The 27,721-nt window shown below is 37.9% G+C and overlaps 1 protein-coding gene across 1 annotated transcript in view; it reads right to left on the bottom strand.

Annotated features, from left to right (window-relative positions):
* tiam1b (TIAM Rac1 associated GEF 1b) overlaps nt 1–27,721 on the bottom strand; it is a 54,618-nt gene that overhangs the window by 10,410 nt on the left and 16,487 nt on the right. The window contains 14 exon segments of the mRNA XM_043258691.1: nt 1,017–1,211; nt 11,982–12,082; nt 12,549–12,761; nt 14,194–14,280; nt 15,201–15,282; nt 15,751–15,855; nt 16,270–16,440; nt 17,658–17,732; nt 17,883–18,029; nt 20,649–20,834; nt 22,226–22,450; nt 23,190–23,362; nt 24,204–24,477; nt 25,396–25,605. Coding sequence (XP_043114626.1) covers nt 1,017–1,211; nt 11,982–12,082; nt 12,549–12,761; nt 14,194–14,280; nt 15,201–15,282; nt 15,751–15,855; nt 16,270–16,440; nt 17,658–17,732; nt 17,883–18,029; nt 20,649–20,834; nt 22,226–22,450; nt 23,190–23,362; nt 24,204–24,477; nt 25,396–25,605 — 2,244 coding nt within the window.

The following is a 27,721-nucleotide window of genomic DNA, read 5'->3' as shown; positions in this document are numbered from 1 at the left end:
GCTCAGACAGATGAATCCGAACACAGCGCAAATACTCCCAGCGCCGGGCAGCATAGCGGTGAAGGTGTTACTGTAATCTCAGCCGTCCTCAGAGAGACGGGGATATACTGTCAGGGCTCTGTCGTTAATCTCACCACAGAGAGCAAACACGAGCTACACAGCCTATGTGCACATACAGAAACAAAACTCTGATGCGCGTTTAAAAACGATTAATCACATAATATACACATATACATCATATATGAAAAGTATACAAAATATTCTGTATTATTTGTACTGCATTGTACTGTAAATATACACAATACTCATATATAATGTAAACAAAAACGTATTTTAGATGCCATTAATTGCGATTAATCATCTGACAGCACTAGGTTAAAAACATCATTAACAGCTAGTTTTTAAATTACATTTTAAAATTGTCGCTACCTGCATTTTTCAGGAATTTATTCACTTGGAGAATGCAGTTATCACTCTCATAGATTACTGAACTGTGTGTGTATGTGTGTGTGTGTGTGTGTGTGTGTGTGTGTGTGTGTGTGTGTGTGTGTGTGTGTGTGTGTGTGTGTGTGTGTGTGTTTGTGTGTGTGTGTGTGTGCACAACAGCCTTAAGCACTACAAGCTGAATTAACAACCAAATTTAGCTGCAGCGTGCACATGACTAATACTTTTTTTTGCGTTCCACAGAAGTAAAAACTACGCAATGACAGAATTGTCTTTTTTGGGCGAACTATCCCTTTAAATGTACGATAAGGCGCACCGCGTAGAGCGGTGTGAGGTCACGCGACAAACTGCTGACTTAAATCACTGCATTTGTTTTAAATGCTATTTTTGAGGCGGCGTGTACTACGCAGTACGCTGCTATTCCATTTCAAACACTGCCAAAGAGTGAGTGGGTGCAGAAAAAGGCAAGCCAAGGGCACGATTTCATTCCCTCCAGGCCTCGACTCCACGAGGGGTGCAAACTTATGTAAGTCTAAAACTAAACACACACACACACACACACAGGTACTGACTTTGACGTAGGTGCGCTCTGTCTCCACCAGTTCGCAGATGACTTTGCGGAGTTTGTCGGCATCGGAGAGCTGTCGTGGAGTGGCGTTGCTCGGAGGAAGCGAGGAAGACTCCGGGCCGGACGAGGAAGAGACGATCTCAGATGAGGGATTCATCTCGTGCAGACTGCGGCAGAAAGCTGCGACCTGCTCCGTACTCTACAGAGAGAGAAAGACAGTGATGATAAGTGAGACATCTGACAGTCCTGCGCTGTTATTACCACACACACACACACACACACACACACACACACACACTCACTCACTGCACCTGCAGCTGGATCCCGCCGCTCAGATGCCTGTCAGAATGAAGAACGCTATAAAAATCATTAGCACTCATTTGCTCTATTTTCAGCCTCTCCTCCATCACTCTATCTTTTTAGCTCTCTCTCTCTCTCTACATCCCTCCCTCCCTGCTCTTCTGAAATGTCTTCATTTCTTCTGAACGACAACCAAAACATAAGCACCTGTCCATGGATGCAGTTGCTATGGCAACGGCTGGGACGGCACATGGACTGTCATTCTCGCAGTAACGCTGACGGACTGAGAGAAAGTACCATCCATTGGGCGCCAAGAAGTAGATATTTAACTACAGTGTTTATACTCCGGAACGTAAATATGCATGATATCGATAGGCAGGACAGCTTTATGATATACACATATGGTGAAGATCAAGAGCTGGATCTGTCCCGAACAGATCGAGACCGTGACGATCGTGTTAAAAGGTCGCAGCTTGCCATGTTCGGCCGATATATGAAACACGTCTCACTTTTCTGCAGCGCAAATGAGTCATTTTATAATATTGGTGTTCACTGTTTGGAGTCTTTTGTTTTTAACTCAAGTGCTTCTTATGTGAAGTTGTTTTGCACCGATGCCAGACTCATTCATTCGTTGTGAATAATCTGATCTGATCTTTTGCTTTGAGTCCTTGAAGTTTCAATAAAGAGAGAAAATAATCAAATTACATGAAGAGCTTTCAAAAAAGGCAGCTTCAATTTGTAAAGCACATTATATAACAACAGGCATTACTGCCTATTAGTATGAAATATATTCTTATTTCATATTTTTACAATTCCCTGAAAAATGTGAGTATGTATGTATGTGTATTTGACTACAAATATATAACAAAATAAAATGAATGCATTAAATAAGAATAAAACAATTAATAAAATAAAAAAACAGTACTAATAGCTCCTCTATCCATTAATCGATCAATCCAAAATCTTTCATTCTCTTTTTCTCTTCACTATTCACTTATTTTAGTTTTCTTCTAAATCACTTTTGTCTAAAATAACTTTAAGGGGCTAGTAGATATATGTATTTGACCAAAACCGAGGACAGCTTAATGTCCTTTTCATTGCTAAGCGATGAAATTTCAATGACCCAAACTTTGCAAACTTTATCGAATCATCCCTGAGTGCTCACTGAAGCCTGCAACCAAGCCGAGAGGAGTTGAATTACATGCAAATAAGAGGCAACTCAATGCACCGATGGCCAACCGAACCGCAGACAATAAATTAAAGCTCATTTCTGTAGAAGCGATTTCTGTTGATATTACCTTTCATGCAGATCAGTTGGATTGCTCTCCATCCTAAACTTCTCCTCTCTATCTAGACAAAATGATATCAGCAAACCTCGGCGCGTGCAAATAAAGCATTTCTGATTGACCACAGGCTGCTTTTTTTTTTCCTCACAAAGCCTACATCGGGCGTGATTTCTCAGGGCAACCATTTCAGTGACATCTGCCAGGTAGCAGGAACATTACGTGTGTTATTAAAAAAAGAATCGCTTCAAAATCCTCAGGAGCATCGGGGGATATTGGCTTCACGTTGCGTCTCTGTCTGCGTGTAAACAAATAAATCGGGTCCTAAATCAGAGATGAAGAATTTCATCTCCGAGGGGCGTCGGGCTTCACCTGTCGCTTTAGTCATTAGCTAAAACATCATCAGCTGCCACGAACGCCGCGTAAAAACAGCGAGAGAACTGTCAAGATGTTTGCGATCCCGTTATCACAGAGACACGTTCGCAAGCTTTCAGACACAGCAGCTGTCAGATTTCCACAGAATTCTCCATCATTCTCTGAAACGGCAGTCAGAGACGAGCGCGTTAGGAAACAAGGAGAGCGGGAGAGAAGAAGCAGTCCTCCGACGCAGTCACATCGGAGGCTTTTAAAAACACAGACATAAAAGATTATTTGAAGAGGAGGATCAAGGCTACTGCACACAGAAAACCTCTCGTACAAAACCCAGTGATAGAGAAAGAGTCCAAAGGTCAGATACTAAAGCGTTTTTTTTTCTGAGGAGAGACATAAACAGTCGCGCTGAAGAAGCATGACGACATCGGAGGGTCTCCCACAATGCACTCTTAAATATGCTTTATTTATTATGTCTCAGGTAGAATGTTAATTTAGTTTGGCTAAGGTCAATTTTGCAGTTTTTGTTAATTCGTTGTTGTTGTTTTTTTAAATATTTTTGTTTTATTTAAAAAAATATAAATATATTTTTAGTTTTAATTTTTCAGAGCTAAAAATAAATTATGCTGTCATGAAGTGTAACAATCTTGACAGGCATATTTGCTACAAAAATCAATTCATGACACATTAAAAGATGAATTACTTTAACCCCAAATACTAATTAGTTGTAATTTTAAATTTTTATTCATTTAAAACATTAAAATTAAAGCTTTTATATATTTTAACACGCACAAGTATGTTGTTTGAATACATTTTTACATAAATGTAACAATAATTTTACAAAAATGTAAACAATATTTCAACCAAATTTTCCAATTTTATTCTCCAAAAACTTATTTGAAACCTTAAAGGCAGACACTTCACTTACATTTAAAGTGATTTCTATGGAGTACGGACATAAAACTCACTTGTATGAATTTCTTGTGATGCAGACATCTAAACCCAAATGAAAAACAATTACTTGTGTTAAAATAAGTTTTTATATTTTATTTAAAATTTTACTTAACATTCACTTAATATAACATTTAGTTTTAGTATTTTATTTAAAGTAAAAAAGTAACAAAATAAAAATAAATAAATTAATAATAATAATAATAATAATAATAATAATAATTGCTATCCAATTGGTTAATTGCCAATTGGTTGTGGCGGTAAAATCATAGTATTAGATGGTAACACCATGGTACTCTCATACCAACACTATGTAAAAAATTGCACTTTTTTTTCTAGAAAACCCAAACATCTGACTTTCTGAGAGCAACGATCCACAAAACACCAACAAAAACAAGCACATAAACCTAAGGCGTCAATAAGCCCAAGTTCAGTGTAAGAAAAAACTAAGTAACCAGCTACTCATTAAAAACACCCTTGCCATTTGCATTTTGCAAAGAGAAAAGCTCTAATATTGACTTTCAACCACTTTTATTTACTTACAGACTTACAGGTACTTATTTTGGCTGACACAGTTTTTTTTAAAACGTGTGAAAGCTGCTTTCCTTGTTCATTAGCGGCGAGAGTCTTCGAATGCCCACGCAAGGACACACAAAGGATGAATTACAGTGTTTTTCCCAGCGTCCTTGAGACTCAGAACAGCATAACAGCAGAGAGAAAATATGACACCCCGCACGTCCAGCGCAAAACACAATAAAACACATTAACTGCTGGGAAAATGCCAATGTCACTGCTGTGAAAGGAAAACACGCTTGTTGGCAGTGTTCGCCGAGGTGTAGAGCTCACAACCTCCTGTCTGAACGGACCCCTAAGTTTTAACAAAAAGTACACTGTCTATTGTTAATGTTCTCATAAAGGCGCCACTTTCAGACCAAGCAGCATTCTGTCAGCGGAGAACCTGCAAGAACAACTTTTTGACCAAAAACCAGGTGCATTTCTCACTCTAAGGCACAATTTCCAAATGCATGGATTGGGATTGAAAATTTGAACAAAACTCGCCAAATAAACATCCTCCGACTTCAGAAAACAGTCGTTCTTTATAGTCCTGACTTCATGTGAACTTACTGTTACAATGGAGTTATGGATATGTTTATTGATCTCGTGAGTATAAAAGGTTGCACACTGAGAAGAAACAAACACATGCGTTATCCACACACACAAAAGGGAAATACACACTTCCAGTGAAGTTTCCTTCACGAAATATCAAGAAGATCACCACACCCTGCTTAAAATGGCAACTTTAAAGCGAGGACAAACTGCTTTATAACTGTTCAAAAGTCTCGAAAATCTCTCAAAAATCAGTTCGGACCAACTCTTTTTCAGCATGCAAAAGCACAAAATTGCTCACGATCATAATCTGACCTGTCTATAAAGGCTAAAGAGTAAAGCAAACACACACACACACACTTCATGATATTTACATGGTACACTAAGGTATTTAAAAGAGCACTATGGTACTATCATGCAAAAAAACAACATGGCATTACCAGAGTAAAATACAATATATTAGCAGTTATTTCGCACCTGACTAGAAAACCCAAACACAATTCACAAAACGGCAACAAAACCCAGAGCAGAAACCCAAAGCATCAATAAGCCCCAGCTTAGGATAAGACAAAACTATTGAACCGATCAACAAAATACAGCGGTTCCAGAAAAAAAAAGCGCCATTCATAAAACCTCACCAGGTGCAGCAAGTCATAGATGGAGTCCGATGAGCGTTTGCTGTGTCTGTTGCGTTTGAGCACAGACATGACTGACTCGGGATCAGCTGAAACGGCCTCGGAGAGAAACACGCCGGCCCACCGTCACCGACGCTGGATCGGTTACAGGAAACGCCTCAGAAATCACACATTCACTGCTGCAGCGCCCGACAACATCCCTCCGCTTATGACAAATAGAACAAATGACAGAGCTGAGAGAGAGAGAGAGAGAGAGAGAACCAGCCGCTCTTTCTCTCTCTCTCTCTCTCTCTCTCTCTCTCGTTCGCCCACCTCCTCTCTGCTCGTCCAACTCCGTATTCACCCGCCCATTCAGATGCGACACCACCTCATTTATCTTCTCTCTCTTCCTGGCACGCTGAGCAAACACTCAGCTACATAAGTTAAGATACTCAACTCGCACGTAAAACAATCAAGGGTGAATGGAGAGAGGAAGAGGAAGAGGAAGAGGAAGTGGAAGGAATCTCCTCTCCAAGGCTGCTGTTCTTATTGTTCGCGATAGCCTGGGCAAGTCCAAACGCACACAAGAATATCAGCGCCGTGAGAATGTGAGAGACCCGTAGGTACAGCAGAACTAATAAAAATGTACAAGCTGGCTGCTTGAGAGGCTGGTTAATTACACCAACACTTTTTTTTCCAAAAGGTACATCTGGAAAAAGGGTCTTATAATCAGGGCTGTTTTATATATGGTGTATATAGAGCAGTCAGTAGTTTCCCAAGACAAGAACACATTTTTAATTCTCGTTTTAGGACAACTTTAATAAAAAATATATATAGTGGTCAACATTGTTGATCAGAACCTTTTTATTATATATATATATATATATATATATATATATATATATATATATATATATATATATATATATATATATATATATACACACACATCTATATCTATATACGTATATATATATATATATATATATATATATATATATATATATACACACACACACACATCGTTTTTTATTACATGACAAAAAAAACTGAAAATACTGATATTTATTAATGGGCATCTTTACAAATCGTTTGAGTGATGGGGAGAAAACTGACACAAAAATCCTTGCATATAGGGATCTACTATTTAGATTCAAAAGAGTCATTGAGCTAAAATTTCGCGTTCAAAAAATGAAAAGGCCTTGAGGCTGCTTTAAGTGCTTTTCCAGCGTACAAAAACTAATTAGGCTGGGTAGAGGTTCACCTGACCGCTATTAGATACACTTCTGACATGTTCTAGTGTACGAAAACATCTTGACGGAGGGGTATTTCCAACTGTTTTTAACTTACCAGGCCATCTTAAAATGCAAGGCTTATGGTAGAGGACTGTGAGTCATGACGCAAAGGCCAAATATGTCCGTCCGCATGTGTACGTCTATAGCAGCAGCGCTTAAAAGGGGATGAAGGGTTTTAACGAGCAAACTGTCTAACAGCTGTCAGAATGCTAATTAAAGCATCAACACTAAAAATACCCAACTAAAGATGATGAACAACTCGTCTACTAGAAGTAAAGTAAAAGCCGGAGGCTTTTCTCACAAACAGAAAGTGAAGAACGCATTTTGAAGACCACCACAATAGCTGTGCATTCAGATGAGCGAATCAATTGAACAGCAGCTTCGTGATTTATAATATAGCACTGGAGCGAGTGTCTGTTTCATAAAGATTGATCATCTGAACTGCCATGTGGAGTGAGAGAGACAGCCAGCGGGGGAAAGTAAACAGAATGAATGCACCAGGACTTAAAAGAGCACGGAGAAAAATGCGGCGTCAGATCCTGTGATTCAGGCTTCACTGCGGTTCGTGAACACATGCTGCGGCGGTGGAGCGCAGGAGAGCGATCGTTAAACACGGCCGGCGAGATGCGCCACAGAACAATAAAACCACACGGCGACTTCAGCTCTTCGGACTCACGCTGCCTTGCAGTCACGTCGGAGTGATCGAATTTACTTTTTGTCATGCCAAAATACGCACTCTCTTTGTCTAAGTTTGACGAGTTTAAATGGACTTTTTTTTTGCTTAGACTGAAACATTTAAACCTCCGTTCAATTTTGAATGGAGAATGGGCTCTGTAAGAAATTTTTGGAAGTTGAGCTGTAAAATCGAGTAATTAATATTCATATTTCTATAGGATTTCTATTACATATAAATATAAAATGTAGAGAAATCTTTATTTCACATGGAATAAAATTAATGAATATTTATATGTTCATTATTTTATATATAGTGCTGTCCAACATTTAATCGCATTAATCAACCAAAATAAAAGTTTTGTTCATGTAATATATGTATTATTTACTAATATATATATATATATATATATATATATATATATATATATATAGACACAATATATAAGACACAAACCTACAATATATATTTTGAAAATATTCACATGTATTAACATCCATATTTATATTCATATAATCTATATTATACATAATTTTGTGTGTATTCATATAAACATAATAAACATACTCAGGACACACACATATATATCATGATCAAAAACTGGCAAAAAAAAATTGGGATGATTAATGTGATTAATTGTTGCCCAGCACTAATTACATACAAATGTAAAGTGTAGACACAAACTTTTATTTCGCATGCAATTAAATCGATTTAACTGATTTGATTTAAAATAAATCTATATTTTTATTCAGCAAGAATACAATCAATTGGTCTAAAATGACACTTAGAACGTTACTGAATGAATGTTGTACTTTTAGAATTTCTATTATTTAAAGAATCCTAAAAAAAATTATGCATCATGGTTTCAGTAAAAATATGAAGCAGCACAACTGATGATAATAAGAAATGTTCCTTGAGCAGCAAGTCAGCATTTTAGAATAATTTCTGAAGGATCGTGTGACGCTGATGATTTGCGTCACAGGAATAAATGACATGTTAAAACAAAAAACTCGAAAAAGCTGTTCAAAAGCATTAAGAAACCGGCCCATATTTTACATGCAAAAAAACAAAGCAAAAAACAGCAAAAACTATCAGCCGCCTGACAGAGAATGAGAAATGCTTGCAGAAGAAGAAGAAGACCAGCGCTGAAGACTGAACTTGCCAAATCCTCTACTGAACACTTTTAGCATCAAAGACGTCTCCTGATATAACAAATCACACACACTGCAATCCCAACCGCCTGTTAATGTGGAGATCAGCAAGCAGAGAACGACAAATCACATAGAAAAATGTTTCAAATGATCTATAGCACAAATCCCTCTCTAGTCCATCTACAGAATAATATCCCAGCAGACAGAGAAGCACCGCTAACGTACCATCATTCACACCTGAGCTCATCAAGCGAAAACGCTGAGAGACGCTTTAAAAAAAAGGATACATTACAGCAGGTTTTCCACGATTAAACCCTTTTGGAGGGATGGTTACTGGATGATACATTATGCTTTGGTGCTCATCTAGGAAAGTTAAGTTCAAGCATCTCTACAATAGTTTCCCAACAAAACAAAAAAAGGTTTCAATGCCAGGTCAGTACATGCAAAATACTGTGGTTACAAAAAGGTATTTGGACACTTGCAATAGCCACAATTAAAATGCATGCATGACACTGCAATATAAATAACCCAACTACAGTGAGTGGCATTTGAAAGTAAAGATTTATTCTCAACACAAACCTTTTAAACTCGTATGAGTCATTTTTTCAGTGACTTTTGGCCTCACTAATTTGTTTTTCTCAAATGTTTTTCTCAAACGCAAGTAAGCCTGTACCGTGTTTTTTTTTTTTAATAAATGCAAATAAATGCAACTTCTTTGATATTTTGTTGCACTGACATTTATATTAAGTTTCGCTTAAGCATCTTAATACCTTTTTGGGGTGAACTGCTGTGATGAATATTGCGACTTCAAAATAAATAAATGGATCTTCTTTAATGCACTGATATTCACATTACGTGCAACTTAAGTGTCCGAATACTTTTTTGGGGGGCACATAATGGCAGAGAAGATAAATAAACCGAGCTGAATCGCCGAGGAAGATCATATTTAGCTGTGTCTCGCGGCTTCAAATAATTCATATTTTCAGAGCACGTTCAGGCTAAATCTGAATTACATTAAATTACATTAAACACTATGTGTGTGTGTGTGTGTGTGTGTGTGTTTGTATACATATACAGAGTGTGCGCTAAAGCTGATTATACATTCCTTTGCATTTCCCGCCTGCCCTCTATGCTACTTTCGGATTTTAATAAAGGCCAGAGAGATGGTGCTATGCAAAAAAATAGACACATGTCTATGCATGCCAAAAGCAATCTTCTCCAAGCTCCCAGTGAGACCCAGAGTCCCGCTGTCTCTCTGCTGACCCAAAGTGCATCTCTCTGCCTGGGCCTGACAGCCAACCAACAGCAACACACCCCTCAGATCCAGAACCAACTCATTCTGCACTCAAAGAGCGGGCTTGTGATGCGAGAGATCTAGTTTTATCACTCTGCAGCACTTGCTAGAAAAATAAGACAGGGTGTACAACTTCATTTTATAATGCATTTAATTGTCGCCGCAAGCAGATTCATTCCTGAAAACGTTTCGCGAGTCGTATTCCTGGATGAATAATAGAGAAAGGAAACACCAGCGTATTCAAATACTGTCATCACTGATTGATGCGACAGCTTGGAGCATATTCAAACTGTGTGAACTGCACTTAGCAACAAAAAAATGTGACAAAACGGCAGTGAAAACAGACCGATAGCTAAACTGCTGCATCCAGTTATTATGGAAACGAATTGTTACTTGTGACTGCACGCATGAATAATAAGCGTACAAGACATTTGCGTGTGAAGTAGTTGAGACTGGAAACATTCATAAATATTATGAATATCATTCACAAATAGCGTGAATGCATCGACTACGATGTTCCAGGAAATGAAAACGGTAGCATTCGTTATAAAACAGCCCTATATTTTAAAACCGATTCAAATCGGGTATAATCTCATCTCATTTTCTAAAAGGGGCCGACAAACAATCTGAGCATCCCTGCAGTACATTATTCCTCTCGTGGACATGTAAGACAGCCCAAAGGTTGTGTTTTAACCACGCGAGGTCTAGAAGTTACTATCCTGGGGAATAGATTAGATTTTTTTTTTCAGCTTCCACCACTGAGGTCTCAACTCAAAGACGAACAGGGAATTCTGGAAATAGTCTGCCTATGTAAATACGGAAGGGGTCGTGCGGAATCTGATTGGTTCCGTCAACTCAACACATCCATCAACACGTCCGTTTAATAAAACAACTGTGACTGTATCCTGCAGATCGGAGATGTGGAAAAATAACTCCGCACACTCTGACGACGTCTAAATGCGAGACTGTTATGTCCGTCTGACACTTCTCAGATAGACCATCTTCTGAGACCATCTTCGTCGCTGCCTCCAAGATTCGGTTAATTGCTCCTCGTAATAAAGCAATTAGGATGCAAAAGAAAACCAAACGACCTCTTTTTTACTGTCACCCGTCTTAACGCAAACTAATTATCTCCAAACGCTCAGCGAAAGCTTCTGGCACAAGACGCACTGCAGAAACAGACAGTTCATTATTACAGACAGACAGATAGGTTAAGAGAAAGATAGACTGATGGAAAGATACGGACAAACAGATAGATGGATAGACTGAAGGAGGGTCTTGTTTCTAGCCAAAATATCTAAGAATTCTTAAATCAAAGCATTGTATTGGTTTCAGAAAAGAAATCTAAATTTAGTTTTTGCCTGAAAGAATCTGCCAATTGGGAAAGTAAAATAATCTTAATTCAAAAATGATTTTGCTTATCCCACTGGGATCTTATTTTTCTTGTTCAATGCAATTAATTCACTTAATAAGACTACATTATTGATCATCTTGATTTAGGAATTCTTAGATATTTTGGCTTTTGCAATGTAAATAGAAAGATGGATAGACATGCAGACAGTTATACAGAGGGATGTACAGGTAGACGGATAGATGGATGGACAGAAATATAGATATACTGACAGACAGATAGCTAAAACAGTTAACAGGGTCAAATTTATGAGTGTGACACGACAAATTACAGAAAGCGACTGAACTGTAAGCGTCCCTCCGTTTAAAAACAGCACGGATGACAGATGGCGGAGCGTTTCTGCAGTGTGATTCTTCTCGCTCGGAGTTCAGAGTTTCGAAGGCCCGCAGCTCTAGATTTGGTGAGCGTGAACGAAACCCACGCACAGACAGGAAAAGTGTCCCGTCGGGCGGAGCCGCGCAAGATCCAGGCTGATAAGTCTCAGGCGAGTAACGGAAAAAACTTTGATCGTAGCTTTTTACCTTTCCATAGTCATCAAACTCAGCGAAGAGCTCCGAGTCGTCGTCTAAACTGTCTCCTGAAGTCTCCACGATCAGACCCACTCCGTCGTCCAGAATCTCCTCTGTGGAAAAAACGAGTAATCTTTTAGTTTTCGGAAGAGCATTGCACGTGGCAGAGGCAATTCGAATATAAATATCGTGAATGCACAGACTGAACTAGGAACAAAGACTGGGTTTTAACCACGCAAGATCTAGAAATTAGTTTGTGGAACATTAGCAAATATATTTCTTTGGCTTCCACCACTGAACATATAATAGCATATATTTCTTAGCAAAAGATTCTATTTACACGGAGTGCAAATAACAATGGATTCATTTTATGCTATTTATTCTACTTATTGGAATAGTGGAAATGATCTGCACCACACAATATGAAACATTACGCAATAATAACTCAATGAGTGTACGTTTTTATTTTAATACAAATGACAAATGGCATTAATGCCACCTTATTGGGACGATAAGGCCCTCCCTGCACCTACCCTAACTCTACCTGCATCAACCCAAGTGAAATCTCTTTCCCCTCACCCTGACTCTGAGAGAAGATGTCTGTGTAGAGGTTGTCTACAGCGTCCGAGCGTCTCGGTGGCAGGAAGCAGAGCTGCCGGCGGTCGACAGGGGGCAGCGTGTTGACGGTGAGAGAGAGAGAGACCTGGGCGAACGCCACCTTCATGTCAGCGAAGGTCAGAGTGCGGGCGTCCTTCCCGTTCAGCTGCAGAATCTCATCTCCCGCATTCAGACCTGCAATCATTTCAATATGGTAATAGCTCGTGAATAATTAAGTCGCAGAATACTGCAGCCATAGGCTTCTAGAGATATGCGAAATGGATGATTAAATGCACAGCGGGCTTGCAAGGAATTAGTAAAAACAAATAAATAAATTGGTCTTAAATACAGCATGACATAAAAACAGAACCCTATTTAATTTCTTAAGACACGATTATGGTTACATTGCGTGATGCATTATTAAAAAAAACGATCGATTTCGTTTTTTCTCCTTGGCCCACAATGAACACAATTAAAAACAAAAACTGCGAGAATAATAATACATACAAAATTATAAATACAAAGGATAAAACTACTGAAACCTGAAATAAAATGAAAGCTAATATAAAATAAAATAACTATAATATTAAAACAAGCTAATAATAAACACAGAAATGTTAAATACTTAGTTAATCTGATATGGAAAGCCCACATTGTACAATCCAATAGTATCGCAACACATAAAAAGAAGTTTTTTATATATTCAGTTTCAATTTTAAATACGTCATAAAAGTAATGCAATGTCCTGTCCTCGCTGGTGCGAAGGCCGGCAGCAAAATAAATAGATGCAATATAAAAAAAAAAAAGAGATTGTCTCTAGCTTTTCCATTTGGCCCTTCAGCTTGCGGGTTTGACCCAGTTCTCTGGGCGATGTGAAATGTCAGCAATAAGCCAGTCAGACCTGATCCTGCCACACTGATCACGCAGACATCACTCAGAAAGACGAGAGTCTTATTCGGCATGTTGACAGTGTCTGGATGTCAAGATAAGCTTGCTTTGATGGTCATTTAAAGGAGCCATATTCTCTATTTTGCCCAAAAATCCACTTATAATGTTAGCTAACGTCTAGTGAAGAAAGTAAAAGGAACGCTGAATATAAATACATTTAAAATGTATTCACTACTGTAAAATAGTTCAGTAAAATGTGTTGTTTACATAGAGCACTTTAACATACAATGCTAGAATTAAACGGGCCTGCTACTGTACCTTTAAGGATACTGTGCGCAAAATGCCTGTAAACGCCTTTACAAAATCGTAAAAAACGAACAATGAAAATCCCGTTTTGCTTGGTACGACTCGTTTAACGTGCAGGTGCGTTTCGCGTACTGCACATCAGCGAATGCGACTTTAATCGCCTCTCTGATTCCTTCTATCGTTTGTCATTATTCAGAGTTTAAAGGGGTTGGGAATAAATCTGCAATCTTTGGCTCTCAGAAACCCCATAGAGCTGACAACATGTTACATAACACCAAGAGCACAGCGCAGATATCACAGCAATTACTTATACAGCTTGATTCCTAAGCAGATGCTCGGCAGACAGAGAGAGGGAGAAAGAAAAGAACAAACCAAGAGACAGGGGTGAAAAGAAAAAGAGAACGTAATTAGGAGGTGAAACGAGCTAATGAACCTTTAGCGAACGCTAATCCTCCAGCTCTCACGTCAGTGATATAGAGCTGCTGAACGCTGTCCTCCTCCACCACTGAAATGGAAAAACCTGCGAGAGAGAGAGAGATGAAGTGATAGACGTCATAATCAAGTATAATCATGAAGCAAACCTCATAGGGTTTGAACCTACAAGCTTTCATTTGCAAGGTTAGATTTTTAGATAGTTTACCCAAAAATGTTGATTCTCTATCATGTCATTATGAACACATTTCAATTATTTGTTCTTCCGTGGACTGAGAAATTTATTATTTTCCTGCGCCGTCCCATTAACTACTACCACAATATATAGATAAATAAGGATAATCTCTTCAGGATTTCCCACAAGCAGCAATAAGTAAAACGGAATAAAAAAATAGATCAATAAAAATAAAAACTGTAAATTAAAAAGAAAATTTAATTAAAATTTTATAATTATTTTTATTTTTAGCCTTTTACAGCTAACTGCAATATATATATATATATATATATATATATATATATATATATATATATATATATATTATTCAAGCACATGTTTATATTTTATAAAAATACGCAGTACACAAACTTTTATTTTGGATGCAAGTAATCATAATAAATAATTATTAAATTAATACTTAAATACTTAATAATAATAATAATAATAATAATAATAATAATAATAATTTCTATATATCCCTAGAAATCTAAAATTTAAAAAGGATGAAGGATTATGTGAAAATGAAAAATAAATGAAAAATAAAAGCCAATTCAAATTATTATCAAAAAATATAATAGTGAATAACATTGTTACGACTTAAATGAACATTCTGTGAATAATTAAATTAAATATATTCTGTCCTCCCCCATGAGACGACCATACAACATCAAAAAAAAACATTTAAAAACTTTAATCATGACTTTTCCAGGTACCATTTTAAAATTCCCAGTATAAATAAGTGGATTTAACCAGACATGATTTGATCAAGCTAACACATTTTTGGCTCTCACCGTAGCCGATCATGCAGGACTCATCCCGATCAAACTGGATGACCTTCCTGATCTTACAGCACAGCTCGATTTCCTTATACAGCTGAGAAGAAGAGCACAGGACATTATTCATTAATATTCCACGACCGAACATCACTTTGATATTCCACATTCAAGCAGCATAAACAACACACACACGGAACGGCATGAAAGAGCGAGAACGACAGAATACAGATCACATTTCACCGGTGGAGAACTTTATGTTCCCGCTTGATCGACTGCATCTGACCTGGACACTTACAACATAATAAATGAAGACGCTGAGCAGAAGCTAAAGCACGATGGATGTAGAAAAGTAAAGAATGAAGCAATTCCGTAGCTGATCTGTCTGTCAGATGAAGGGAAACGGGATCAGCCTTTTGTATTGCACAGAAAAACATTTTGTTATTAAAGCGTGAGGGAGAGAGGAAGAAAAAGGGTGTTTGGATGAAGTGTGATGTCCCAGCAGGATGAAAGTAATGAGAGAGCATCTAAGCAGCGGGTGGGAGAGCGAGTTTAACTCCAAACCTACCAGATCATAAATATCCTCCTCCGGTTTGGGGATATAAAACTGCACTTGGTTCTCAATGAGGAACTTAAGCCGCACGTAGTGTTTAGTGGGGTCCAGTTGGTGAGCCTGGAGAGAGACCAGGAGAGATGAAAGCAGACACACATTTAATGGATGAAGAGCGACGCCAAGACATGTTACTGGGCTGTATCTTCTTCTCAGTGGGCCAGATGGACAGGAATCACACGCTAAAAGGCCCAAGCGCTCATATCAGAGAGGATGCAGCACACTTTCATTCGGCGTGCAGCAAGAGGAGAGCGAATAAATTGCTTTATACAGGACGGACACATGCTTGAGACTTTAAAAAACCCTCTGAGGAACGCTTTGAGGAACACAGCATCTGAGTTCACTACACCAGTGCCCTTCAAACTGACATTCAATCCCGCAAAGACCGAGGCGACTCCGTGAATGTGAAAACCTGGCATCGGAAGAGCACGATGAATGCTTCTTGCGCTGGAAAGATCTCGGGTTTCTTGGCGTTACCTTGCAGATGGTTTCCAGCATGTCGAGGGCCGACTCTCCGGGTTGGATGATGGCTAACACAGGCTGGTCGTTTGGCAGCAGCACCCATGATGGAGTGAGGTGGTCTCGGGACCAGATGTCATGATCCGTGCTGGGTCTTGGCAGACCTTTGACTGGGGTCTTGGTGTCTTTCTGTAGTGTGATAAATGAAAGCACTGTAAAGTGGCAGCTGTGAACGAGGCCTTCAGAGATGCTATTAATCATGTGAAATGATGATCATCTCATCATTTCCGAGGTGCACTGTGTGCTAACGTCTCGCATAAAAATGAGATACAACTGAAATATCATACTAGCATACTACATTACTTTTTTGTGCACAATATGCACATTTTCTGTACACATAAAATACATTTAACAAAATGTATAGTATTCAACTATAGCATATTGTTCTGTGTACTGTTTCCCACAATGCAATGTGCTTAATTTGCTATTCAAATAACAAATAACATCAAAAATGATTTTTAAACACTTGAATGGACTGCTAAAAGTTAGACTTTTGCAAAAAAAAATTAAAAATTGATTAAATTAAGTACACTATTTCTGCATGCATTCTGTTTTTATAGTATGCATCATACATTACTGCAACTATTCAAAAGTTTGGGGGCAGTAAGTTTTGTATTTATTATTTTTAAAAGAAATTATTATTTTTACTAATAAAGAATGCACTGAAATGATCAAAAGTGTCAGTAAAGATATTTAGAACATTAAAAAGATATTTGAAAAACATTCTCGTCTTCTGAACCTTTTTTAAAGGATTATTTATTTTTTTAATAAGAAGCAGCAAAAACGTATTCAACATTGATAAAAACAAGACATTTTTCTTGAAAAGCAAATCAGCATACTAGAATGATTTCTGAAGGGTCATGTGACACCGAACAGTAACGATGCTGAAAATTCAGCTTAAGAATAAAGACAGTATAAAACTGTTCTAAATATAAAAACTAATAATATTTCACTATATTACTGTACTTCTGATCAAATCAATTCCGTTCAAGCCGTTGCGAGCAGACTTCTCAGAGACTTCTAATGCACTGTAATCTCAACTTTCACTCCAGCATCATTCTGTCTCTGCTCATGATTGAGTGAGTGAATCAGAACATCGACACTTTTATCTGCGCCCCAGGTCAGTGGATTATAGCACAACCATCTCTACACTTCTTACACGGATGCCCACACCTCCGCCAACGCCAGTGATAAATATACACCCACATCTCCGCCAACCCACTCCAGAGATCCATCCCAGAGCGCATCTCTCTGAACAGGGCAGTTTTGATTTGGTGCAGTGGTCTTGTATAGCTTTTTGTGCATTTTCACCACTTTCACAGAGTGTGTAGATGCACGTTTCTTACCGTCGTCTCACTAGAAGAACCCTCAAACATGCCTTCTAGAGGACTTTTGACTGGATCATCCCCTTCTGCAAAAACCTGTTTGAAAACAACATCCATCGTTCAGCAGTCACCCACCAAAATGAAAACCAACTGTATGTGTTTTATGAAGTACGCATTTCATCTGCTTGTTGGTAAAAGTTTTTTAGAAAACACTAAGCGTGGATTAGGTGTGTGTGTGTGGTTTACCTGGTTAATGCTGGGATGACCTTTACTCTTTCTCTTGGAGTGGGTGTCCAGACCCCATAGTGAGGAGAAGCGACTCTTGCGTTTGCTGGTGGAGCGTGACATCGCCTGTGTCCGACGCCTCACGCCGCTCTCAGTGCGAGCCGCCACCTACAGACACAAAACAGCTGCATGAGGTACGGGGGACAACATTCATGCTGTGCGTCCCAGCGATCAAACTGACTAGACGGCTCCCAGCAGGAGGCTGAGATATGAACACAGCTGCTCGGTGAAACCCGTTCTCATTGATTCGCTCTCACTGATGTTCAGTCGAGGGCTTCATTCACAAAGTTGTTCTGAAGAATCCAGGTATAAATGGGTCATTAGTTGGGTCTAAATGGGTTATAAGGTGGTCTAAATTGGTCATTAGCTCCTGGTCTAAATTGCTCATTACGAGATGGTTTTTAGATAGTGTAAGTGGGTCATTAGCTGGTCTAAATGGGTCACTGCGTGGTCAGAACTGGTTGTTAGTTTAAATTGGTTGTGAACTGGGTCACTAGCTGGTCTAAATCATTCATTAGCTACTCTAAATTGGTCAGTGGTGAGTCAGGTCATTAGCTGGTCTAAATTAGATATTAGCTGGTTTTAACTGGTCATTAGCTGGTTTACACTAGTTAAAAGCTGGTTTAAACTGTCCATGAGCAGGCCTAAATGCTTTATTAGCTAGTCTAAATTGGTCAAAAGCTGGTCTATAAGGTCATTCAATAGTTTTAACTAACCATGAGCAGGTCTAAATGTTTCAGTAACTATTCTAAATTGGCCATGATCTAGTCGAAACAGGTCTTTAGCTAGTTTAATCTGGCCATGAGCTCTGGTCTAAATGAGCTTGTCTAAATTAGTTGCTAACTAGACTAAACTTGGTCACGAGCTGGCCTAAATGCATCCTTTGCTGGTCTAGTCATTAGCAGAGCAAGCTAGATGTAAGGTAGATAAACTGGTCATTAGCTGGTTTAAAGTGATTGTTCCCATAGTGGACATTAGCTTGGCTACACTAGTCAAAATACAGCTGTTTTTGTCCTAAATGGACCTGCTTGAGATTTTTTCCCTCAGCAAACACAAATCTCACAAACACTGATCGTTATTAATGGTGACTGTGTAATCAATGTGTTTTCTTGGGAGTTTAAATCACAAATAACATAAAAAAAGCATAAAAAAAGCCAAATACCCATCACACCATTTTCATGATAAAGTTTCTTCATAAACTGCATTCAGTCAGTCTACAATTGTTCTTGCACTTATGTTCTCAAAAGAAATGTCAAGAGGATGGATTTCATCCATCACCGTTCTTTCATTCTTTTTCAGCAAAAACACTTTAGCAGATGTGACTTCCTCTAACAAAATCGAGTCCGCTGGTGGGACATCACCTTTAGAAATAAATAAACGCACATATTCATTCATAAAAAAGCAGCAAACGCACAAAAACAACTCGCTTCCTGTGGTCACTCGGGTCCGGATGAATTTTAAAGGTTGGTGAAGTGTTTGGCGAGTTCTTTTCAGTGTCATTCAAAAATTATACACGCTCGCTGTGTTGAACGCGCTGTGGCATTTCTGGGTCTCCTGATGGAGAAAAGCACTCTGGCTGCATCAAAAACCCTCTCCACTGCTCTGAACCAAGCTATTATTCGTGAAGAACAGCACACGGGCCAACAGCACTTCATTTGGACTCGACACTTATCCTCTCTCTCCATCCTCTCAGAATGTGAATGCTGAAGAACATCCCCACCCCCTCCACCCCAAAAAATCATCCAAGCTGCATAGACAAAAATAAAATCTCCCTGTATCCCAGTGTCCTCCAGCTCCTGCACTGAACGCCAGAGCTGGAGGCGAATCTGAGGATGGATGGTATTGATCAGCCGGAGCCGTGGCCCACATCCAAGAGAAAATACACAGACCAACCCTTCAACTACTGTTTCTTTTTATGCCAAAATCCATTACCCACGTACACCAACACTGACGGGTGGGAAGGAAGCAGGTTAATACATGCATTCTGTGTAAAAATAGAGCAATACTGATGCTCTTGATGTGGGTTTCTAAGCCATGCTTCTGTCTGAAATACACCAGATACCAAACATTTAAAAACTTAGTCAAAGTAAGTTCCCTATAAGCCACCAGAGAGATGTTTTTTAAATCTACTTTAAAGGAGAAAGATTGACATTTCTAAAACTGTTATATTATTATTGTCTTTAAAAAAAAAACTTTACATTTTTTTTGCTCAATTCATGAAAAAAAAATTCACTTTTATCATTATTCCAATTTTGTTTAATACATTTTAACATAAAATTTCAGTGAATGAAGTAACACAAAGAATGAAGCTAGATTATTTGTACCTATACTAAGCTTTTTTTTCACTTGTGCTGTCACAACATAAGACACAGTCCAACTTTTATTTGTTAAATACCCATATATATATACAGTATATATTCATATTTTATAAAAATACTGTGTGTATATATATATATATATATATATATATATATATATACATATACACACACACACACACACAAAAAAATCACATTTTAATATAAAAATGATTATAATATTTTTATACATTTAACATTTTAAATATATAAAATTTCATATTTCTAAGATATAGAATATATATATATATATATATATATATATATATATATATATATATAAACACACACACACACAATATGTATAGAATATATATATATATATATATATATATATATATATATATATGGAAAACTAAGAGATAATTACCAGTGCATGGAAGGACGAGACCGAAAAAATGCCTAGGCGGCCCATAGCCAGTTTGGTGGGACGAGAGGCGAAGGCCAGCAGGCGTTTGGGGTTGGGAAGCTCGCCGCCCTGCAGGCTGGACAGGTAACAGCGGAAGCGGAACAGATCCATGTGGAACTGCTCTAAATTCTGCTCCCACAGGAAAATCTGCGAGGAAATAAAAGAGACAAAGTTATTGGTTAGAACACGGTTTACAGCAAGCCAGCGGCGTGTGAGAGTTGTCAAAACGATGATTTCATTCTTGAAAAAAAAAACAGGATTAAAACATTACATCGAGCCTTAAAGAACCATCTCTAGATATGCAGAAGCTTCCGTGCCTTGTGTCTGGTCTGATTTGATCTAATGAAATGGTGTTTGGAGGGCACTGGAGTGAGTTTATACACCACGGCGTCTCCTCCCAGGCACCCTGGGATGGATGTTTTTTTGGAAGACGCGGCGGAGGGGGCAGCGGTCCAGACAACACACAAAGTAGCAAACAACAGCGCCACACATTCCTCTGGCAGAGAGGTCCGGGACTCCCTAGGAACTCGACCCTGCTGCCATTCACCAGGGCACAATGAGCAACCCACACAAACGCACAGGCGCCCGTTAAACCTCCTCCTGATGGGCCGCGGGCCATTCTGAGCTCCGCTTCTTGCGTAAACATCCATTGAGCGGAACGTGAACTTTTGCAGCAAGTGTGTGTGTGTGTGTGTGTGTGGAGTGAATCGATGTTCTGTCAACATTATGACAGCATCAGAATCACGGAGCTGAAAATGATGCAGTGATGTTGCGGATACGGAGGATGTTAGTGCCGTAGCGCTTTACGATACTGATACAATAATTATGCAAAACAAAGCACTGACAGACTCTTCAACAGCAAAACTAATTTTTTTTTTGTCCTAACCAGATGCAACCAACATTTAGCCTCTCACTTGTTGAGCTGGTCCAAAATTCTCTCTATATTATTGCATATTAAAGGTGCACTCATTTTTTTTTTTACCCTACACTGTTTAAAAGTTTGGGGAAATTTAAAAGAAATTACAATTTTTATTTAAGCTACTGTAAATACATGTATTTTTTTATATAAATGCTATATATAGATATATAAAAAGTTTAATTTGTCAAAAAAATTAACATGGTTTCTATAAAACTATGAAGAAGCACAATTGCTTTTTTATCACTGATAATAATCAGAAATGTTTCTTGCAAATTAAAATGATTTCTGAAGAATCTTGTGACACTGAAGACCGGATTAATATGATGAAAATTCAGCTTTGACCACATGAATAAATTACATTTTAAAATATAATCATAGTTTTAAGTAATAATAATAGTAGTAATAATATCTCACAATTTTTACAATTACACATATTTTTATTATATTTTATTTTTATAATATATTTAAATAAGATACATTTTTATATATTATTACATACTGTTAATAATATGAATGTATTTTTGCTGCTTGATCACACGTCTATTGGATGTTTCGCCTGTAAATGTGCTGGATTGTGGGTGATTCGGACCCAAACGTGTTAAATAACCGAATCACTAACCTGCTCCAGAATGGTCTTCCTCTTCTTGGCGTCAGTGACGGCGGAGAGCTGCATGTCTCCCATTTTCTTCATCTTCTCATCCATGTCGATCTTCTGCTCCAGCTTTCTGATCTCGGCCCGCAGCAGGCGCACCGTGTCTTCGCGGTGGTGTTGTCGAGCGACGGCGGCGGCGCAGGCCGAGTGGATGGCCGTGATCCAGTTCTCAAGCTCCGTTTGGCTGCAGGTCTACAGAAAGAGGTCAAGGGTCAAAGGTTAAACAGCATGTTAACAATGACTTTACCTTTTCTGTGCACTGTGCACGATGAGCAAATATTCTATATGCATGAATTATATGGTATTTCAGCTTTATATAACATGCAATGAATGAACTCGATTCTCAGACTGACAAATAAATAGGAAGACCTGGCTGGGATTTCTAAAGTGCCTAAAATGTCTTGCTTTTTGGCTTTGTTTCCTATTGTTTTCATACTATCTGATGGTAATATTGGTGCAAATTAATGCAACAAATAACATGCATTAATAGTGGCGTACAGAGAAAACAGTCAAAGCAATGCAACTATGCATACCCGTAATGTACGAGGACTGTAAAGAAACAGTCATTTGGAAAACCGGGACATTTTAGACAACTTAGAAATGGACGCCAGGACATGTCCAGAAAAAAAGGGGACAAGTTATAAGTAACTAGAGCTGTGACGCTTAAAAGTAGCAAAGTAAACATTTTTAACACTAATAAATAAATGTAACACATGATCTTTGGCAACAAAGTAGCACATTAATGTTTAATGCGATGCAATGCATGCTGTGAAAAATAACATGTACTTTCATGCATTTATCCAAAGTGGCTTACAAATGAGGAATTTTTTGATTTGTCAAATAGACAACAGTTTTATTAGACAGCTGGATTCGAAAAACCCCAAAACAGTGTATATGGTATTAATCGTGAAACTCAGGAATGTTCAGTCACCTGAAAAAGGAAGGAGTCTCCGAGCGAGTTACTCAGGCAGAAGACGAAATCTTTTTTGGGGTGTTCTGGGACGGCCTGGACGATGCTGTTCTCGGCCCACACGGCGTGTTTAGGGACGCTGTTGTGATCGATGCCCGACCGGCCGTCCGTCTCGTAGAAAAACAGCGTGCACCCTGGGAGGACCAATTAAGGCATTCGCTCAAGCATCAGAAAATTGTTCACGTGAGCTCGATTAACACTACGGATCGTCTCTCAGATGCTGTTTCCCGGGAAACGGGAGCAGGATATAAAATAAATTGTAGTTTTACGGCTTTATTGATTGAACTCTGCTCTCCAGTGGCCAAAATAAGAAATGCAGCTCTTGTTTTTTTAAAGAGAATCCAATAATAAGTGCACACACTTACTGGATTGTTTTTTCTGCTTTGATTTTGCTCTTTTTTCGCACTTTTGGTGAAAATACAGAGAGCTTTCTAACATGTCAATACTCCCGTCTGTCTCCAGTTCATACAATCGTTTTTAGGCAAGCAAAAAAATTAAGGACATTCATTTGACAAGATTTTCTGCTCACATCAACTTTCTATCTATAAATGTATCCTATAAGACGGTTTCAAGCGATAAGAAATGTTTCTCGATCATTTGTCACTCAGCTTCGTATCACTACTACTTCCTGTTTTTAAATCACAAAATGCATGAAAGATACTTTACAAAAATGCATGTTTTATCACTTCTGCACTAACCTTTCGAGAACGGTAAAAAAAAGGTAAAATGAATATGGCAGATTCGTTAAGCCACAATATTTAACCAACAAGTGTGTAAGAGGTGAAGTCGTGAATGATGGGCGTTTAATTCCGAAGGGCTTTTTCTGGACCTACCCATATAAAAGGACACGACACAACAAACATAATCCTGCTCTCTTCTCTTTCAAACGTTTTCACAGGAAGCTGTAAAACCTGTTTACGGTGTCAGATAACCATCTCTTTCAGAAACACCGCGCACACACACACACACACACACCTTTGAGGGACACCCAGTAGCTCTTCCACTTGCGGCGAGGGGCGAGCTCCACCTTCTTGTTTTTTTTATGCACCAGGAAGTTTTTGACGGCGAGGCGCCCAGCTTTGCGCACGGTTCCCTGTACGGCGGCCACGTTCAGCAGAGGGTCGGTGTGATACGCTGAGCTCAGGGTCACGCTGCTCTGCTCGTCGCTGAACGCCGAGCTTCTCTCCTCGGGAACCTCCGCCGGGCTCACGTTCTGCTCCAGCTCCTGGCGGAAGTTCTCGTAGACTCCCTGATCAAACACACACAGGCCCAGCACGACTGTTAGCACTGTACAGATGCTACACTACATTAAATGCTTACGAATGTTTTTTTGATTTATACATTTTTTAAAAATAATTTACCATTCATAGTTCAGACAAAAATATTAAATATCTAATTTTTTCTAATTTGCTAAAATTACTCACTAAAATGTTGTTCTGTGTAACAATCTTCTCAGGCATATTTACAACAAAAATCAATTTGCGACATATTAAAAAACGAATGACTTTCACCCCAAATACTAATTATTGTAATTTCACCTTTTAAAAGAATTGCCACCAAGGCAAAGTTTTGCTCATTTGTCAGTAAGCTATTTTTACTCATTTAAAACAGAATAAAATGTAATATGCCCCCTTATTACTTTATATTTTAATATGTACAGGTATATTTTAATATGTACAAATGTTGTTTGAATTTTTTCATAAATATTATGTTACACTGAATGACAATTTACCCATATGTTTAATTTTAATGAATATTTAATGAGTTAATGTTTTCTATTATGTCACAATATTTTATTAACGTAAAATTTTTGGATACAATATTTTATTTATAAAATATAGTTTAATTTTTAACCCTTTAATTTTTTTGAATTTTAGATTATTTCATACATTTATGCAAGTAATACCAAAACTATTTTGCTTTTTCCTTCTCTTTTTTTTTTTTTTTTTAGGAGGGAATTATTCCATTTATAAAAATTCTCATGTTTAGTTTGCATAATTTTTTATTTTATTATTTTATTTATATTTATTAATATTTTATTTCATGAGCATTACTCATTTACTCACTGATGTTGCGGCATGTTCATGGACTGATGTGTTCCTGAATCTATCTGCTACGACAGTATGCATATAAACAAGGAACAGCAGGAATAAATCTCCCGGCCCACCTGTGTGCCCTCTGAGGGTCCCGCTCCAGCCCCGCTGCTGCTCCCACTGTCGCTCCCGGCGAAGGCGCCCCCTGCTGACGTGGAGTAAGCCGAGAAAGACGCAGACATGGTCTTATAGCGACGAGCGTGGTGCTGAGACGCCTCGCTGTCCCCCGTCAGCCCATCGATACCACTGTCCTCGTAATCGCTGCCGTCTCCTGCTGTGACATCCTGAATACGAAATAAATACAGAAAAAAAGAAACATTTACCGTGATCCTTCCTGATAATGGCACAATGATTTAATCTGCATCATTCTATTGGTATAAATATATGTTAAAGTCACAGTAAATTCAAGTAAATTCAAGCCAAAGAAAATGTTTAGAACTGAGAATAAAAAGACAAAATTTTCTAACTGAGCATAAAAAGATCTATTATATTATTGACTATAAACATTTTAGAAAAGATATATACATATGTTATACATTTATTATCTAAAAAAATGATAATTTAAAATAACAAAATATTTTAAAATATTATATATACATAAATATATAATATGCACATTTATATATATATATATATATATATATATATATATATATATATATATACATTTAAGTACTTATTTTTATGCCTGAATATATCCTTGTGAAATTCAAAGTCTATATATATACAAACACATGCAAGTATGCATTTCATAATATATGTTATGTTTATATATTAAATATATTTATATATAATATAAAATATGATGATATAAATGTATATACATACATATACACTGAATGTGTGTATTTCAACATACATAATAAAAATAGTGCAATCCGTATATTACGTAAACAAAACCTTTTTATTTTGAATGTGATTAATCGCAATTAATTGCACTAATATATATAATATAAAACATTAAACCTGTGAAGTAATTTTGGAGCAACCATGTAATCAAAAACCAAAAAAAACATGTAATGAGTTCTGTGAAAAAACTAACTGTATATAAATGTATATAAATGCACGCACAATTACTGTATTGACTGACTTTAACTAAAACTAAGCAACAAAACCAGTCCTAGTTCCTGGATGCTGACTAAAGAAACAAACATGAGCGCTTCTGACAGACTGCACGAAAGTTAAAGACTCGGTTTTCCACTCTACTAAACGTGGCTGTCTTCCAGCACATCTTCATTCCTCCTACCTACCTGCCGGCCGGAGCACGTCGCGTCTTCAGAAGCAGAGCGCATGCTGAAGGCTGCGAAGAGAACATTTTACAGGAGCTGACACCGAGAGACCTCGGCGCTGTCTGAACTCTGCGCGTCGAGTTATAGCGCAGTAAACCTGACTGTACAATACCACTCTGTACTGCTGCCGGGAGAATGATGGGATATTACCCGCCGAACCCGGCATCTAGCGGGAGTCACATGACCAGGCTGCGCGGCCCGGCATGCCATTCATCTTCACCGATGGAGCCTCACAGGGAGGCAGTGTCACACGGTGAGTTTATCTTTTTCTTTCTAGCTTTAGCAAATACCTGCGTGCGACTGAAATGCTCTGATTTCTTTCTTGCACGCACATATTTATGCAAGAGTCAAAAATAAAGCGGCATATCTATAGCTCAGCTTTCTCTACCTTTGCTCCTCGTTCTCTCTCTCTCTCTCTCTCTCTCTCTCTCAATCACGCTCCTGTCAGTTACAGCTCATTAGCATGACAAAAGAAGCGAGCTGTTCTCACAGAAGTCTGACTCCGGGATCTGGATCATCTGAGAGAGAGAGCAGGAAAATACAGCCATCGCTACCATATGGACAGTGACGGACCACTACCCACAATGCACTCTGACAGTCAATACACTTCTCAGAGATTGACAGCTACTGTGGTGGTACCATAGTATGGTCAAATTAGCACCATGGTACACACTCATAAAGCATAGCATTTACAAAAATGTCCTTAAATTAACATTGTAGTGGTATAATAATAATATTATTATTATTAATAATAATAATAATATTATTATAAAATAAAATATGTTATCTATAAAATTACTATTATATATAATTTAAAAAACTTTTATATTATATATGTACAAAATCGAAATACCATTAATGAATGAATGATGCATTTTTAAATTCATTATTAGGAATTTTTTATGTTATCTATATTAAACTATACCATGCCAATGCAACATTACATTATATATATTGTATTATTTATTTAGTTAATTATTGGATTTTTACTAATTTTTTTTTATTTTATTTTATTTTATTCTATTGCTTTATTTAAGGTATATATAAATATATACATGTATGTAATTTAACTATAAACTATTAAGTTCGAACTATTAGGAATTTTGCTCAA

This window comes from Puntigrus tetrazona, chromosome 15 (assembly GCF_018831695.1).
Source record: "Puntigrus tetrazona isolate hp1 chromosome 15, ASM1883169v1, whole genome shotgun sequence".
NCBI classification, from domain to species: Eukaryota; Metazoa; Chordata; class Actinopteri; order Cypriniformes; family Cyprinidae; genus Puntigrus; species Puntigrus tetrazona.
Note: the sequence above shows the minus strand (reverse complement) of the source record. Positions and strands in the feature narration are given on the sequence as shown.